Source organism: Tachyglossus aculeatus, chromosome 2 (assembly GCF_015852505.1).
Source record: "Tachyglossus aculeatus isolate mTacAcu1 chromosome 2, mTacAcu1.pri, whole genome shotgun sequence".
Taxonomy (NCBI): domain Eukaryota; kingdom Metazoa; phylum Chordata; class Mammalia; order Monotremata; family Tachyglossidae; genus Tachyglossus; species Tachyglossus aculeatus.
Window position 1 is genome coordinate 134,395,384 of NC_052067.1, and position 18,559 is coordinate 134,413,942.

The 18,559-nt window shown below is 44.4% G+C and overlaps 1 protein-coding gene across 1 annotated transcript in view; it reads right to left on the reverse strand.

Annotated features, from left to right (window-relative positions):
• The window catches only part of LOC119948576 (RING finger protein 112-like), a 47,621-nt gene that overhangs the window by 19,926 nt on the left and 9,136 nt on the right, over positions 1-18,559 (reverse strand). The window contains exons 4-7 of the mRNA XM_038770151.1: positions 17,666-17,770; positions 7,787-7,837; positions 4,130-4,186; positions 2,242-2,328 (exon numbers count right to left, since the gene is read on the reverse strand). Of these exons, the coding sequence (XP_038626079.1) occupies positions 2,242-2,328; positions 4,130-4,186; positions 7,787-7,837; positions 17,666-17,770 (300 nt within the window). The remainder of the gene's footprint in view (positions 1-2,241; positions 2,329-4,129; positions 4,187-7,786; positions 7,838-17,665; positions 17,771-18,559) is intronic.

The window sequence follows — 18,559 nt, forward strand, 5'->3', positions numbered from 1 at the left end:
GCAAGCACTATGTCCTTTTGTTAATCTCTACTTCCCAAGCATTTAGTAAAGTGCAATACATCAAGTGGGCACTAAATAAATTCAAATTCAACTATTCCTACTACTACTACTATGTGTGTTACTAATACTAATGGTAATAATAATGATGATTACGGTATTTGCTAAGCACTTTCTATGTGCCAGGAACTGTTCTAAGCACTGGGATATATACAAGGTAATGAGGTTGGACAAAATCCCTGTCCCACCTGGGGCTCACTTTCTCAATCCCCATTTTACAGATGAGGTAACTGAGGCACAGAGAAGTCAAGTGATTTGCCCAAGGTCACACAGCTGACTAGTGGGAGACTCAGGATTAGAACCCATGATCTCTGACTCCCAAGCCCAGGCTCTGGCCACTAGGCCATGCTGCTAAGATTGCTGTGGGCAGCGAGTGTGTCTACCAACTCTGTTATAGTGTACTCCCCCAAGGGCTCAGTGCAGTGCTCTGCACACAGCTGAATAAATACAATTGATTTATTGATTGATTTGATTGACTGGCTTTCTGGTTCATGCTGTTCCCACTTTCCTTGGTCTATTTTCTGCCACCTTCACTAGTTCATCCAGTAAAGACTGGGCTGGTGAAGGCAGAGTTGGACTATGATCAGGTCGCTTTTTGCCAGCATCTTTAGTGCCAGATTTGGTGACACAAGAAGTTGAAACTCCTCACTCAATAGGTGTTGGATCATGTGGGAATGTCAGAATGCTGCAGCAGGTTTTCAGGGCCCAATCAAACCCAGTCCTTCCCTCTTCGATATTAAGGTTACCTGTAGTAATGAATGAGTAAGGAAAAGGACATGAGAAGCAGCGCGGTGCAGTGGCTAGAGCACAGTCCTGGGTTCAGAAGTCAGAAGGTCATGGGTTCTAATCCCAGCTCTGCCACATGTCTGCTGTGTGACCTTGGGTAAGTCACTTACTTCTCTGGACCTCATTCCCTCATCTGTAAAATGGGGATTGAGATTGTGAGCCCCACATGGTACAGGAACTGCTTTCAACCTGTGTGGCTCAGTGGAAAGAGCCTGGGCTTGGGAGTTAGAGGTTGTGGGTTCTAATCCCGGCTCCGCCACTTGTCTGCTGTGTGACTTTGAAGACTATGAGCCCCACGTGGGACAACCTGATCACCTTGTATCCCCCCCCAGCGCTTAGAACAGTGCTTCACACATAGTAGGTGCTTAACAAATGCCATCGTTATTATTATTATTAAAAAGGGGGGCTTAGTCTGGGAAGGCCTCCTGGAAGAGGTGGGCCTTCAGTAGGGCTTTGAGGGGGAGAAGTGTGCTAGTTTGGTGGATTTGAGGAGGGAGGGCATTCCAGGCTAGAGAAAGGATGTGGGAGAGGGGTCAGTGGAGGGACAGGCGAACACGAGGCACAGTGAGAAGGTTAGTACCAGAGGAGTGGAGTGCGCGGGCTGGAATGTAGGAGGAGAGAAGGTAGGTGAGGTAGGAGGGGGCAAGGTGATGGAGAGCTTTGAAGCCCATAGTGAGGAGTTTATGCTTGATAGGACTGAGATGGAGAAAACATGGCCCGTGAACTAGCCCAGGCCCGTTAAGTGATGTAATCCAGCCCATGGGTCAGATGCAACCTGGCTCTGAACTGACTACATGACTGCTGCCTGAGTCCAAGTCAGATGTTGATAAAATGAATCACCTCTCAGGACATGGTGAGCCCAAGACCAGTGGTGTGTGAGGTTGCTGACAGGATCTGGAGCTGTTTCAGAATCCTAGGCGGGGCAAGGACTGTGTTCAACCCAATTAGCTTGTAACCACCCCAGCGATTAGTACAGTGCCTGGCAAATAGTAAGCACTTAACAAATAGGAGAAGCAGCATGGCTTAGTGGAAAGAGCATGGGTTTGGGAGTCAGAGAATGTGGCTTCTAATCCCAGCGCCACCACTTACCACTTAACTTCTCTGTGCCTCAGTTACCTCATCTGTAAAATGGGGACTAAGGCTGTGACCCCCATATGGGACAACCTGATTACCACATATTTACCCCAGTGTTTAGAACAATGCTTGACACGTAGTAATCATTAACAAATACCACAATTTATCATTATTATTATTATTATCAGGTTGGATTCATAGCTGGAGGGAACTGTTGTCCTTCCACAATTTAACCCCAGTTTTACTGGCCAGCTAACAGCCAAACCCTGATACATAAGATTTGATCGGGAAGAACAAATGCTAAGTACTGGGCTCAGGGCTTACCTGGATGATCCTCTCCAGATATTCTTCCCCATCAGCAGTCGAGCACCGAGAAGCATCATACCAATCCCTCACCAGAATGTCCAAATGCTGAAACAGAAAGACACAGATAGCACCTGGTATGGAATTTGGGATCCCCTGAAGACAAGAGGACTCAACCAGCTAATAGTAATTACTAATTATAGTATTTATTAAGCACTTACTATGTGCCAGACACTATTAAATGCTGGGGTGGATTGGACACAGTTCCTATCCTACATGGGGCTCACAACCTCAATCTCCATTTACAGATGAGGTAACTGAGGCCCAGAGAAGTGAAGTGACTTGCCCATAGTTAAACAGCGGACAAGTGGCAGAGTCAGGATTAGAACCCATGACCCTCTGACTCCCAGGCCTGTGCTCTAGCTATAGTGACCCAGCCCTCTGCTTCCAGCTGCCCATTTTGACCTCCTGACCTTTAAATATGACCAATCTTGGTTTGCACTATAGGCGCCCAAGTTCTCTGACCATTCAGGTACAAAGAGGTCTGAGTCCAACCCTGGAGCCAGTCACAAAGAGCCCAATCCAGAGACTAGCAAAGCTCATGCTTAGAGGCAGACCCATTGAGGTGGTCCAGTGTATGGGGAGGGCGGTATGTGCTTTTGGCAGGGGATTAGGAAGAGGTCACTGTGTAGAGCCTCAATAGTGTTTGACCAGTCTCTGAGATGCAGGACGGCTAGTAATGAGTACCAACTAATAATAACCTACCTCACCTCCCTTCTCTCCTTCTACAGCCTACCCCGCACCCTCCGCTCCTCTGCCGCTAATCTCCTCACCATACCTCGTTCTCGCCCGTCCCGCCATCGACCCCCGGCCCACGTCATCCCCCAGGCCTGGAATGCCCTCCCTCTGCCCATCCGCCAAGCTAGCTCTCTTCCTCCCTTCAAGGCCCTACTGAGAGCTCACCTCCTCCAGGAGGCCTTCCCAGACTGAGCCCCTTCCTTCCTCTCCCCCTCGTCCCCCTCTCCATCCCCCCCATCTTACCTCCTTCCCTTCCCCGCAGCACCTGTGTATATGTATATATGTTTGTACGTATTTATTACTCTATTTATTTTACTTGTACATATCTATTCTATTTATTTTATTTTGTTAGTATGTTTGGTTTTGTTCTGTGTCTCCCCCCTTTTAGACTGTGAGCCCACTGTTGGATAGGGACTGTCTCTATATGTTGCCAACTTATACTTCCCAAGCGCTTAGTAGAGTGCTCTGCACACAGTAAGCGCTCAATAAATACGATTGATTGGTTGATTGAATAATAATAATGTTGGCATTTATTAAGCGCTTACTATGTGCAAAGCACTGTTCTAAGCACAGGTAAGGTTTCAAGGTGATCAGGTTGTCCCACGGGAGGCTTATAGTCTTAATCCCCATTTTTCAGATGCGGAAACTGAGGTCCAGAGAAGTTAAGTGATTTATCCAAAGTCACACAGCTGACAATTGGCAGAGCTGGGATTTGAACCCTTGACCTCTAACTCTAAAGCCCGGGCTCTTTCCACTGAACCACACTGCTTCTCTATGCTATCTGGGTTCAGCCCTTAGTAAATTCCAACAGTGGGAGAGCATGGAGTGGGAAGCAGAATGGCATAGTGGACAAAGCATGGGTCTGGGAGTCAGAAGGTCATGGGTTCAAATCCAGGCTCTGCCACTTGTCTGCTGTGTGACCTTAGGCAAGCCACTTAACTTTCCTGTGCTTCAGTTACCTCATCTGTAAAATGGAGATTGAGACTGTGAGCCCCACATGGGACAGGGACTGTCCAACCCCATTTGCTTGGATCCACCCCAGTGCCTGACACATAGTAAGTGCTTAACAAACACAACAATTATTATTATTATTATTATTGTTACATTTTACCTGCATTGGCTGCCACTCCAAAGTTTTTGTCAGCTCCTTGGCATGGTCCAGAAACAACTACAGGGAAGAAAGAGAATCATCACATTTAGTCAAGAGCTGAAAATACACCCAGAACCTCCCACTCTCACCAGCTCACCTTTTAAATAATAATAATAATAATAATAATAATAATAATAATAATATAATGGCATTTATTAAGCACTTACTACATGCAAAGCACTGTTCTAAGCACTGGGGAGGTTACAAGGTGATCAGGTTGTCCCACAGGGGGCTCAGTGTCTATGTCCACCTGATTCTTACTCCATTATATTCCACTGATCCATCCTTTCCTCCTGTTCAAGTTCTATCCACTTCCTAGCAGGACCTCTGTAAAGAGCTACTGATTGGATTCTGTGCACAACTCCCCACTCCTCAAAAACTTCCAGTGCTACTCCATCCCTACCTGTATCAAGCAGAATTTCCTTACCATCGGCTTTAAAGCATTCAGTCAGCTCTCTCCCTGTTACTTCTCCTTATTTGTCTCCCACTACAACCCAGCCTGTACACTTTGCTCCTCTACAACCAACTTGCTCTCTGTACATCTATCTCATCAATCTTCCCACCAATCCCTTGCCCATGTCCTCTCTTAGGTCTGGAATTCCCTCCCCACTGTTTTGTTCTGTTGTCTGTCTCCCCCTTCTAGACTGTGAGCCCGTTGTTGGGTAGGGACCCTCTCTATATGTTGCCAACTTATACTTCCCAAGAGCTTAGTACAGTTTTCTGCACACAGTAAGCGCTCAATAAATATGATTGAATGAATTAATCTGACAATCCATCACTCTCTCTTCCTTCAAAACCCTTCCTAAATCACATCTCCTCCAGGAGGCCTTATCTGACTAAGCCTTCATTTCCCCTATTCGCCCTCCCTTCTGTGTCACCTTTATACTGGTTTGCGTCCAACTTACAGCACTCTGATGCTCAACGCAGACTCACAGCACTTATGTCTGTCTACCACTGTAGACTGTAAGCTCTGTATGGGCAGGGATATGTCTACCTACTTTGTTAATAATAATAATAATTATGGTATTTGTTAAGTGCTGAGGGATTATGTCTACCTACGTGGTTAATAATAGCAATAATAATAATAATAATGGTATTTGTTAAGCACTTACTATGTGCCAAGCACTGTTCTAAGCGCTGGGGTAAACACAAGGTAATCAGGTTGGACACAGTCCATGTCCCACATGGGGCTCACAGTATTACTCCCCATTTTGCATAAGAAGTAACTTAATATGTAAGAAGTAACATCTTATCATCTTATCTTATAATGTAGAAGTAACATTGTTTTTCCTCCTCCTCCCCATCCCCCCGCCTTACCTCCTTCCCCTCCCTACAGCACCTGTATATATGTATATATGTTTGTAAGTATTTATTACTCTATTTATTTTATTTGTACATATTCTATTAATTTTATTTTGGTAATATGTTTTGTTCTGTTGTCTGTCTCCCCCTTCTAGACTGTGAGTCCGCTGTTGGGTAGGGACCATCCCTATATGTTGCCAACTTGTACTTCCCAAGAGCTTAGTACAGTGCTCTGCACACAGTAAGCGCTCAATAAATACGATTGAATGAATTAATGAAGTAACTGAGGCACAGAGAAGTTAAGTGACTCACCCAAGGTCACACAGCAGACAAGTGGTAGAGCCGGAAGTACAACCCATGACCTTCTAACTCCCAGGCCCATGCTCTATCCACTACACCATGCTTTATTATTATAATAATAGTATTTATTAAGTGCCAATACTGTACTAAGCACTGGGTGTATTGCACTTTCCCAAGCACCTAGTTCAGTGCTCTCCACAAAGTAAGCACTGAGTAAATAGCATTTTTTTGATTTGTTGATTAATGCTAACCTACCCACTGTGCTTCACTCTTATATCTTTCTTTCCTCATCTCTGGAACTCCTCCTTCACATCCAACACATCACTACTTTCCCATCTTTAAAGTCCTATTAAAATCACATATGTTCCATGAAGTCTTCTCTGAATAATCTCTTACCGCCTCAGCCTAATTCCCTCTCCACTGAGTTACCTATGACCTTGAGTCTCACCCTCTAAGTACTTAAGTATTCACCACATCTCTTCCCTGACAGTACTTGGGACAATACCTTTGAACTTGCTTTCCTCTACCTGTAATTTATGTTAGTATCTGTTTCACACACTGGATTGTAGACTCCTTGAGGGCAGGGACATGATGGCCTGGGATAAGTGGAAGTTGTTAAGGAATTGGAGGTCTCTGTGGGGAGAGATCATAATGCTCTGCTCCCAAGAAGTGCTCAATGCAGTACTCTGAACACAGTAGATGCTCAGTAAATACTAATGATAATGATGATGAGGGGGAAGGTGGAAGGACAATCAGGCAGAAACTCCTCACCCTGGGCTTCAAGGCTCTCCATCACCTCGCCCCCTTCTACCTCACCTCCCTTCTCTCCTTCTACAGCCCAGTCCGCACCCTCCGCTCCTCCACCGCTGATCTCCTCACCGTACCTCGCTCTGGCCTGTCCCGCCATCGACCCCCGGCCCACGTCATCCCCCGGGCCTGGAATGCCCTCCCTCTGCCCATCCACCAAGCTAGCTCTCTTCCTCCCTTCAAGGCTCTGCTGAGAGCTCACCTCCTCCAGGAGGCCTTCCCAGACTGAGCCCCTTCCTTCCTCTCCCCCTCGTCCCCCTCTCCATCCCCCCCATCTTACCTCCTTCCCTTTCCCACAGCACCTGTATATATGTATATATGTTTGTACATATTTATTACTCTATTTATTTATTTATTTATTTTATTTGTACATATCTATTCTATTTATTTTATTATGTTAGTATGTTTGGTTTTGTTCTCTCTCTCCCCCTTTTAGACTGTGAGCCCACTGTTGGGTAGGGACTGTCTCTATATGTTGCCAATTTGTACTTCCCAAGCGCTTAGTACAGTGCTCTGCACATAGTAAGCGCTCAATAAATACGATTGATGATGATGATGATCCCCTCTCCCACTCCCACAACACTTATGTCTTGTCTTATGCTGTCAGGTCATAGCAATTCCATGGACCCATCTCTCCCAGAATGCCCCTCCTCCATCTGCAATCAATCATTTTAGTAGTGTACCAAAGAGTTTTCTTGGTAAAAATATGGAAGTGGTTTACCATTGCCTTCTTCCATGCAGTAAACTTGAGTCTCCACCCTCAACTCTCTCACTTGTCTCTCCTGCCAGCTCAAGTGAGTTTTGACTTGTAGCACCTTGCCTTCCACTCACCCAAGCTAGGAATGGAATTGGTTTGCCTCTGTTTGACTCTCCCTCCCATAGCCGAGACTGGTAGAATACCTGAAACTCTCCAGGTGCAATCCTGAGAGGGGTCACAACTACATAGCTGTAACTTTATTTATTTATCTTAATGTTTGTCCCCCCAGACTGTAAGATCATTGTGGGCATGGAATGCGTCTGCTATATTGTTATATTGTGTTCTCCCAAGTGCTTAGTACATTACCCTGCACATAGTAATCGCTCAATAAATACGAAAGACTGACTGGAATGGAACATTCCCTGTCTCAATCCTCTCCCTACTTCTAAGGGCTGGAAAGGGGTGATGTCTGCTCACTTTTAGATCACTCTGGGTTGACACTGTTCACTCACCTCCAGGTACTCCATATCGGTCTCGCCCACCAGCTTGTTCGTGTTCAAGATCTGCCAGAAAAGGAGAGGATGGGTCAGTCGAGTGGTTCATCTGGCCCCACTCTCCACATTATCCTCAAACTCAACAAGATCCTGCCCTACAAGTGGAGAGGGCTATTTGGGGAAGTAGGAAAGCAGCATGGCCTAGTCGAAAGAGAAGTCAGAAAACCTGGGTTCTAATCCCCACTCTGCCACTTGGCTGCTGTATGACCTTGGCTAAGTCACTTAACTTCTGTGCCTCAGTTTCCTCACCTGTAAATCATGGGGCTTAAGACTGTGAGCCCCATGAGATAATAACAATAATAATTATGGTACTTATTCATTCATTCAATCATATTTATTGAGTGCTTACTGTGTGCAGAGCACTGTACTAAGTGCTTGTTAAGTGCTTACAATGTGCCAAGCACTGTTGTAAGCACTAAGGTAGATGCAAGTTAATCAGGTTGGACACATTCCCTGTCCCACATGTCCTACATGGTACATGGATTGTGTCCAATCTTATCATTTTAAATTTGATAATCTTAAAAGGTGCTTCACAAAAACCATAAAAAAATGATTGTGTCAAAATTCTACTACTGGAGGTAAGGCCCTTTAAACACAGAGAACTGTTCATCATGTAAAGACGTGACCTTATCCTAACCATTGAGGAAGTCACTGCAACATTCAGAGTCACTAAAAATTGGACTTGGACTAGATAGCCTATCTGCCTGGACCTACAAGCATGAAGAGGCCACATTGTTCAAACACTCACATGAGCTCTTCCTCGTCATATAGAACACTAAGGAGATGACACAGTCATGGTTTAATCAATTATGCTGGGGTCCAGGGCTGTCATGGTCCCCTCTAAATATTATTTTTGTTATTATTATTGTTACTACTACTACCATAGGGGCAGGCAGGCCACCAGGAGGCCTGGCTCAGTCCAGGCTCAGGTCCAGGCCCTGTAGCTGCTGTACCACCTATCTCTCTACTCTCCCATCCAGAACTTTTCCCTCCATCCCTGATAGATTTTCCAGGATGTGGAGAGTAGAAGAAGAGTCCAGGGGAATTCCACATTTCTCATTTTCTGACTCCAGGACATGCAGGCTTCACCTGTGGGCAGGAAGCATGGAATGGGCAGCCTGCCCAGAGCCAGGGCTGAGCCACTTAAAAGGAATACTTGTGAGCCCTTTGTTGAGTAGGGACCACCTCTATATGTTGCCTACTTGTACTTCCCAAGCACTTAGTACAGTGCTCTGCACACAGTAAGTGCTCAATAAATATGATTGAATGAATGAATGCTGTCCCTTTTTGAATCAACAATGTTGGCTCCTGCTGCTCTGACTGTGACAAACACTGAATTAAGCACAGGGGTAGATACAAAAATAATTATCAGGTCAGACACAGCCCCTGTCCCACATTGGGCTCACAGTCTTACTTGGAGAGAGAACACATACTGAATTCTCACTTTACAGATGAGGTAACTGAATCATAGTGAAGTGACTTGCCTAATAGGCAGGTGGAGGAGGTGGGATTAGAACTCAGGTTCTCTGATTTCCAGGCCTGTACCCTTTCCATTAGGCCAAACGGCTTCTAAACTGGGGAAGCTAATCAGGGAAGGCCTCCTGAAGGAGATCGGATTTCAGAAGGGCTTTGAAGATGGGTAAAGCAATGATCTGCTTGTTTTGAAAGGGGAGAGAGTCTCAGATGGAGGGGAGGAGAGGAGTGAGGGGCCCTAGAAAGGGTTGCTTAAGCCTTCAGCTCTCTTCTTGCCTTCTTGTAATCAAGATTAACACCACCTCACTCCACTGAGACTGCAGTAATGACCTCTTAATTGCCAAATCATCTGTCCTGGAGTCTGGGGACATGGGTTCTAATCCCGGCTCTGCCATTTGTCTGCTGTGTTACCTTAGGCAAGCCACTTAACTTCTCTGTAAAATGGGGATTAAGACTGTCGGCCCCACATGGGACAACATGATTACCATGTATCTACCCCAGTGACTAGAACAGTGGTCGGCACATAGTAAGCACTTTAGAAATAACATAATAATAATAATAATAATAATATTAATCTCTTGGCTATCTTTGGCCATGTGGTCCACTTCCTTCTTGAAACATGATCTGGTTGGTTTTGCTGAAATGCTACTAACATGGTTTTCTCCTACCTAACTGATCCTTTTCAGTTCCATTTGCTGGTTCCTTTTCTGCCTCTCATAGCTTAACTGAAAGTTTCCCACAAGACTCTTTCTGACTCTCCTACTCTTCTTGCTCTGCCCCAACTCTTTTGATCAGTCAATCATTGATATTTATTGAGTGCTTGCCGAGAATATTATTAAGTGCTTGGAAGAGCACAATACAACAGAGTTAGTAGATACTTTCCCTGATCACAAAGTGCTTACAGTCATGAAGGGGATATAGACATGAATGTAAATAAATAAATTACAGATTCATTCATTTATTTTATTGTATTTATTGAGCGCTTATTGTGTGCAGATATGTATATAAGTGCAGTGGGGCTGACGCTATGGTGAATACCAAGTACCCAAGCTACTCATCTACTCTTCTGGTTCAGCTAACTGCCTGAGGCATATGATTCCAAAATCTATCCCTCTAGCCCTGACCTATAATCCTACATTCTATCTTCCCCACAGGGCTTCACCCCTTTGGATGAATGAGTGCTACTTCAAACTTAACAAGTCTAAAATTGAATTACACATCTTCCCTCCTAACTCCCTTTTCAGTCAATAACATCCTCCCTTTCCCAGAAGTCCCTAACCTCAACATCATCACTGATTCCTCATTGTCTTTCAGCTCTTCCAGCTTATCCATTGTCAAATCCTGCAAATTCTTTCTTCACCACATCTCCCACATCTGTCCCTTCTTTTTCCAAGATCCAGTTGGCCCTTGGCCAGCTGCAGAATAAGGGAAGAAGAGGAAAGAGCATGGGAGTCAGAGGACATGGGTTCTAATTCCACCTCTGCCATTTACTACAGTGTGAGCTTGGGTAAGTCACTTCACTTCTCTGTGCCTCAGTTCCCTCATCTGCAAAATGGGGATTCAATACTTGTGCTCCCTCCTACTTAGAATGTAAGTCCCAGATGGGAGCTGATTATCTTGTATCTACCCCAACGCTTAGTACAGCACTTACTACATAGCAAGTGCATAATAACACAATTATTATTATCATTGGTATTATTAATGTCATAATAACAAGATAGCACACTGGACAATTTGGTCACCTCTGATGGAACTACTCTTTCCTGGAATCATTCAGTGCTTAGAACAGTGTTTTGCACATAGTAAGCACTTAATAGATGCCATTATTAATCATTGGTATTTATTGAGCACTTGCTGTATGCAAAGCACCGTATTAAGTGTTTGGGAAAGTGCAATGGAGTTGGTAGACATGATCCCTGCCTACATTGCTGCTCTCAGGGAACAGACACTAGAAACCTTGCTCTCTTTCATCCACTGGATATACCACTGCAGTAAACTTTCCAACAACCCCTTTTCCAGAAGCCACAATTAGGATTTGCTTAACACCTTTCATTGACTATTATTTGGGAAGTCCTCCAGCCATGATTTAGGTTCTCCTTTCTTTTAGAGGTTCTCGGTTAGAAAAGAATGACTGTGGCATGGAAGAGCCTTCCAGAAACTGTCTTACCATGTATACCGGACTCTTTGTATCATCAGAAAGTGGGCTTTGCTCATAGCATCATCAAAAATGAAAAACCAGGACTCTTTGTATCATCAAAAAGGGTGATTTTCTCCCAAAAGTTTTTGCATGTTATGCTCAAAAGAAAGAAAAATGTTTACATTATGCAGAGCTTTCTGATAAATGGAAACTAAGAGGAGGGGTTTAAGAGGCTTGTAAAGAGGGTTTTTTAGGGGAGAAAAGGTAGAGGAAAAGGTAGAGAAGCAGCGTGGCTCAGTGGAAAGAGCCCGGGCTTTGGAGTCAGACATCATGGGTTCAAACTCCGGCTCCACCAACTGTCAGCTGTGTGACTTTGGGCAAATCACTTCACTTCTCTGGGCCTCAGTTCCCTCATCTGTAAAATGGGGATGAAGACTGTGAGCTTCCCGAGGGACAATCTGATCACCTTGTAACCTCCCCAGCACTTAGAACAGTACTTTGCACATAGTAAGTGCTTAATAAATGCTAACATTATTATTATTATTATTACAAGCCTACTCTGCAATGGTGTACTGCAGAGTCTGGGGTCAGTGGAACACTTCAATAAAGAGGCTCTACTGTCAAGAAGTGGTGAGGCCTAGTAGAAGGAGCACCATCCTGGGAGACAGAGGACCTGGGTTCTAATCCTGACTCTGCCACCTGTCTGCTTTGTTGACTTTGGGCAAGTCACTTACCTTCCCCGTGCCTCTGTTACCTCATCTGTAAAAAGGGGATTCAGTGATTGTTATTCCTTCTACTTAGACTGTGAGCCCCATGTGGGGCTGAGACTATGCCCAATCTGATAATCTTGTATCTACCCCATGCTAGTACAGAGAGGCAGTGTAGCTCAGTGGCAAGAGCCCAGGCTTGGGAGTCAGAGGTCAAGGGTTCTAATCCTGGCTCCATCACATGTCTGCTTTTGACCTTGGGCAAGTCACTTAACTTCTCTGAGCCTCAGTTACCTCAACTGTAAAATGGGGATTAAAACTGAGCCCCACGTGGGACAACCTGATCACCTTGTATCCCCCCCCCCCCAGTGCTTAGAACAGTGCTTGGCACATAGTAAGCACTTAGAAAATGTCATTATTGTTATAATAAGCCCTTAACAAGTGCCATTAAAAAAAAAATCCTGGTGTACGGTTTCTTCAATTACTAGCAAGTGAGACTGTCTTCCCTTCTTCAAGAGTCAATAGACCACTTTCCTCTGCCTCTGAACCCGTTGTTGGGTAGGGACTGTCTCTATATGTTGCCAACTTGTACTTCCCAAGCGCTTAGTACAGTGCTCTGCACACAGTAAGCGCTCAATAAATATGACTGAATGAATGAATAAATGAACAGCTACCACTCTGGTACCAACCGTGGTCATAGCATGGCTAGATTACTGTATCAGCCTCTTCACTGGACTGCCTGATGCTGGCCTCTCCCCTCTCTGATCTATACTCCTCCAATGACCAACTTTTCATGTCCCTCCACATCAATTAAAACCCCCTCACAATTAGCTTCAAGGCTCTCCACCAACTCACCCCTTACTACATAGCTACTACATATTGGGGAAGCAGCGTGGCTCACTGGAAAAAGCACAGGCTTTGGAGTCAGAGGTAAGGGGTTCAAATCCCGGCTCTGCCAACTGTCAGCTGTGTGACTTTGGGAAAGTCACTTAACTTCTCTGTGCCTGTTACCTCATCTGTAAAATGGGGATTAAGACTGTGAGCCCCCCGTGGGGGAACCTGATCATCTTGCAACCTCCCCAGCACTTAGAACAGTGCTTTGCACATAGTAAGTGCTTAATAAATGCCATCATTGTTATTATTATATCTGCTCTCTTCACCTGTTACTCTAAGTATAACACACTCTTGACTATCCAGGGTAATCCCCTTTTCCATGCTGTTTCCCCGGTTTGAAGCTCCCTTCCTCACCAAATCCACCAGACCACAGCCCTCCCCATATTCAACTCTCCCCTTAAAATCTCTCCTCCTTCAACAAGATTTCCTTGACTTGCCCAAGGTCAATTAATTCCAAATCTCTAAGTCATATGGATCCAACACTCACCTCTATCACTAATATATTCTTATACCCATTCTCAGTACTTATGTGTATACCTAATTGAACAGTCAATGTTTTTATTCTGAATCACTCACTGAAGCATTTAGTATAGGACATTGCACCCAAAAGGCTCTCTATAAATACTACATCTATTATTATTATTATTTTATTATTTCCACATCCTGGAGGCACACCCACCCAAGGAGATATGTGACTGATTGAAAGCCACTTCCTGAATCAGCCAGTAGTTACAAGCTCATAACAGTGCAAAGGAAATCTTTGACAATAAATCAGCCTGCAACAGGAAGGCTGAACAGACAAAGTCTTTGTTTGTTACACAGAGCTAATTTCTATTACAGACTTTGGTTATCTAGCAGCACAAGGACTGTTGATGCCATAATAACCAAAGAGTTAGATAAGATGAATTCAGAAGGCCAGTACAACCTTTGGGAACCTTTCAAACAGCGTTTGGCACCAGGTTCCAGACTAAAGTGGCAGTTTGCAGAGCTCAGAGGTGCCTAATCTTCTCTATATCTTTGAGATCTGGGCAGGTGCCACATCTTACTCCTTGACCAGTTCCATGAACATCACTTACAGGCTATACTCCATGTCAAATGGGAGGACAGAATCAATCAATGGTATTTATTGAATTCTAATTCTGCGGTGAACACTCTACCAAGTGCGGAATCACAAACAATGAAGTCCTAGGACAAAGTCAGTCTCCTCCAATTGAAAGTATGGTGATCTGGGATTTGTGAGGAGAATGAATGACAGAACGATACCCAAGCAGCTAATAATAATAATAATTCTGGTATTTGTTAAGCACTAACCATGTGCCAGGCACTGTACTAAGTGCCAGAGTGGATTCAAGGAAATTGGGTTGGACACAGTCCGTATTTTACGTGGGACTCACAGTTTCAATATCCATTTTACCGATGAGGTAACTGAGGCACAGAGAGGTGAAGTGACTTGCCCAAGGTGTCACAGCAGAAAAGTAGCAGAATCAGCTTAGAACCCATGATCATCTGACTCCCAGGCCTGTGCTCTATCCATTACACAACGCTGCTATGTAGGGGGCTGAAATAGGGTAATAGAAAACAAGGAGGATAGACTCAATTCATTCATTCGATCATATTTATTGAGCGCTTACTGTGTGCAGAGCACTGTACTAAGCGCTTGGGAAGGAGGTAAAGTGGGGGGTTGGGGAGGGGGAGGAGAGGGAGAGGAAGGAGGGGGCTTAGTCTGGGAAGTCCTCCTGGAGGAGGTGAGCTCTCAGTAGGGCCTTGAAGGGAGGAAGAGAGCTAGCTTGACGAATGTGCAGAGGAAGGGCATTCCAGGCCAGGAAACAATACTATTGTACTTCTCAATGAAACAAAACCTCAGATAATGCTGCATCCCACCTAAAAACTGTGAGTCAGTTGCCACTTTCTCATTTCTCATTTTCTCATTTTCCCCTAATGAGCTATTAATGTCATTCTTCTCTGAAAATGCTCATGCACCAGTTAATAGAAGAGTAATGTGGGGAAATAGAGTATGGTGGCAGCATGGTATCAGGGCTCCAGATCAATCTAAAGATCTACACAGCTGTAATGTTGTTCAGCTTTCTCTACAGCTGGGAGAGCTGGATAATAATAATACATAATAACGATGTATTTGTTAAGTGCTTACTATGTGCCAAGCACTGTTCTAAGCACTGAGGTAGATACAAGGTTATCAGGTAGACCCACATGGAGCTCAAAGTCTTAATCCCCATTTGACAGATTAGATAACTGAGGTACAGAGACGTTAAGGATCAAAGGAGCAACATATCTGGCTCCTTGAGCAGTTCCACCAGCGACACTAACCAGCCAGACTCAATATCAAATGGCAAGACAAGATCATGAACAGTGATATTCTGGAATGTAGTCCTAGCATTGACACTAAACTCTGGGTGGGATACATAAGGAGAGTTAGTGACGCCCAATACCCAAACAGCTGCTATATGGAGAGCTGAAACTGTAAAACCAAAAGCAAGGAGGGCAGAGGAAAACTTTTCAATGTTATGGTAAAAAAAAAAAGCCACCAACAGTACCGCATCCCAGCTGAGAACTAAAAGTCAACTGCTGAGGACAGACTCATCACCAGCAAAAAGGGAATAGCTGTCTTTGAGCAGAAGCTTCAGATGGAAAGAGAGACAAGGAGTCAATAGAGAAAATAGCACAAGATGCTACAACCATTGAGCACAACCATGCCACAAGGGACGACCTATTTTCCACTAATGCCAACCTACTCATTGTACCTCCATCTCATCTATTTTGCCACTGATTTCTCATCCTCGTTGTCCTAGTCCTGCCACTAACCTGGAACTCCCTCCCTCTTCATAGCCAACAGATGATCACTCTCCCTACCTTCAAAGCCTTAATGAAGGCTTATCTCCTCCTAGAGGCCTTGCCTGACTAGGCCCTCATTTCCTTTTCCCCACTCCCTTCTGCTGCACCCTCATACTTGGATTTGCACCCTTTATTCACCCTTCCCTCAGCCCCACAGCACTTGTGTTCATATCTGTAATTTATTTATATAAATGTCTCTCTCCCCTCTAGACTGCTGTGGACAGGGATGTATCTGCCAACTCTCTTATATTGCATCCTCCCAAGTGCTTAGTATAGTACACTGCACATGTTGTTGTTATTGTCTTATGCTATCAAGTTCATTTGTTCATTCATTCAATCGTATTTATTGAGCACTTACTGTGTGCAGAGCACTGTACTAAGTACTTGGGAAGTACAAGGAAGCACAAGCGCTTGGGAAGTTGTGTCCAACCCATAGCGACACCATAGTGATGGGGGCCCCTCATGCACCATGGAAAGGTTGCAGATATTGTTTGAATGTATGCGGTTCTGTTGCCATATCTGGTATGGGCCTTAGACCCTGCAGCCCACTGGCTGGGTCCAGGAACCAAACCACGTAAGGAGGCAGACTCCGCCCAGCTCTGTACCAAATCTGCACTAATCCAGTCCCCACTGTTTTCAAATCTACCAATCACTGTGATCAGCAACAGCAGTATATAAGCCCATTGTATCGGGCACTCGGGGACTTTTCCCTTAAGGAAATGAGCCCGCTGGGTGCGTAACCCCCTATTCGGTCTTCGGCCTTACCAATAAAAATTTTATTGAAACTTTCGGCAGTCACATGCTGTCTGACTAATTCTTTAGTTGCCCGGTGACTTGGTGGCCATCCGGAACAACAGTCGCCATCAGTAGGGCATCTCTCCCAGAATGCCCCACCTCCATCTGCAATCGTTCTGGTAGTGCATCCAAAGAGTTTTCTTGGTAAAAATATGGAAGCGGATTACCTCTGCCTCCTTCTGCGCAGTAATAATAATAATAATGGCATTTGTTAAGTGCTTACTATGTGCCAAGCACTGTTCTAAGCACTGGGTGGGATACAAGGTAATCAGGTTGTCCCACATGGGGCTCACAGTCTTAATCCCCATTTTACAGATGAGATAACTGAGGCACAGAGAAGTTAAGTGACTTGCCCACAGTCACACAGCTGAAAAGTGGCGGAGCCAGGATTAAAACCCATGACCTTTGACTCCCAAGCCCGTGCTCTTTCCACTGAGTCACGCTGCTTCTGAGATGAATCTCTGCCTTCGGCTCTTTTCCATGCCATGCTGCCCAGCACAGGTGAGTTTTGTCTTGTAACAAGTTGCCCAAGCTAGGAGTGGAATGGATATGCCTCTGCTTGACTCTCTTTCCCATAGTTGTGAATGTTAGAGTACTGGAAACTCTCCAGGTGCGACCCTGAGAGGCGCACTACTCGTAGTGAGTGTAAAATAAATATGATTGATGAATTGACTGTGGGCCCAATGTGGAGCACAATGGGGAAAATGACTATTGAATTGTTAGTACATAGATTCAGTCATTGAAGAATAAACCTCAGCCTATGACATGCCAATTGTTGCACATTCTCAGACCTTGAGTCATGGCAGCACCTGCCACAAAAATTGAAGAGGGCCCTTTGTGTTGAAGCTGCAAGAGGGTGGATATAACTACTCCCAGCATTCACAGTTAGGAAAGGAGGGTCCACGCCCCAGGAAAAGGTCATCTATAACTGAGACACCAGGGGGATCTCTATGGAATGGGAAGGGAATCGAGTGTCCTCACCAGGAAGGAGCTGAGCAACATACTAATGGTAGAGATCTTCACAATGGTGTCCTTATCTGTGGTAACATCCAGGGTACCTTCTGTGTCCACCAGGAACACAGCTACCTGAGGAGAGAAGATATGAACCATGAAATCAATCAATCAATTCATTCATTCATTCATTCAATTGTATTTATTGAGCGCTTAGTGTGTGCAGAGCACTGTATTAAGTGCTTGGAAAGTACAAGTTGGCAACATATAGAGACGATCCCTAACCAACAACAGGCTCACAGTCTAGAAGTTTATCCCCCCCATCTTACCTCCTTCCCTTCCCCACAGCACCTGTATATATGTATATATGTTTGTACATATTTTTTACTCTATTTTTTATTTATTTTATTTGTACATATCTATTCTATTTATTTTATTTTGTTGGTATGTTTGGTTTTGTTCTCTGTCTCCCCCTTTTAGACTGTGAGCCCACTGTTGGGTAGGGACTGTCTCTATGTGTTGCCAATTTGTACTTCCCAAGCACTTAGTACAGTGCTCTGCACATAGTAAGCGCTCAATAAATACGATTGATGATGATGATGATGATAGAAGGGGGAGACAGACAAAACAAAACATGTTTACAGGTGTCAAGTTGTCAGAACAAATAGAACAAATAGAAATAAAACTAGATGCACATCATTAACAAAATAAATAGAATAGTAAATATGTACTAGTAAAATAGAGTAATAAATTTGTAATGAATGAATGGTATTTATTCACTGCTTATTTATTCACTGCTACTACCATTACTACTACTACTGATAATAATAATGATTATGGTATTTGTTAGGTGCTTACTATGTACCAAGAACTATACTAAGTGCTGGGGTAGATTCCAGATAATCAGGTCCCACATGGGGCTCA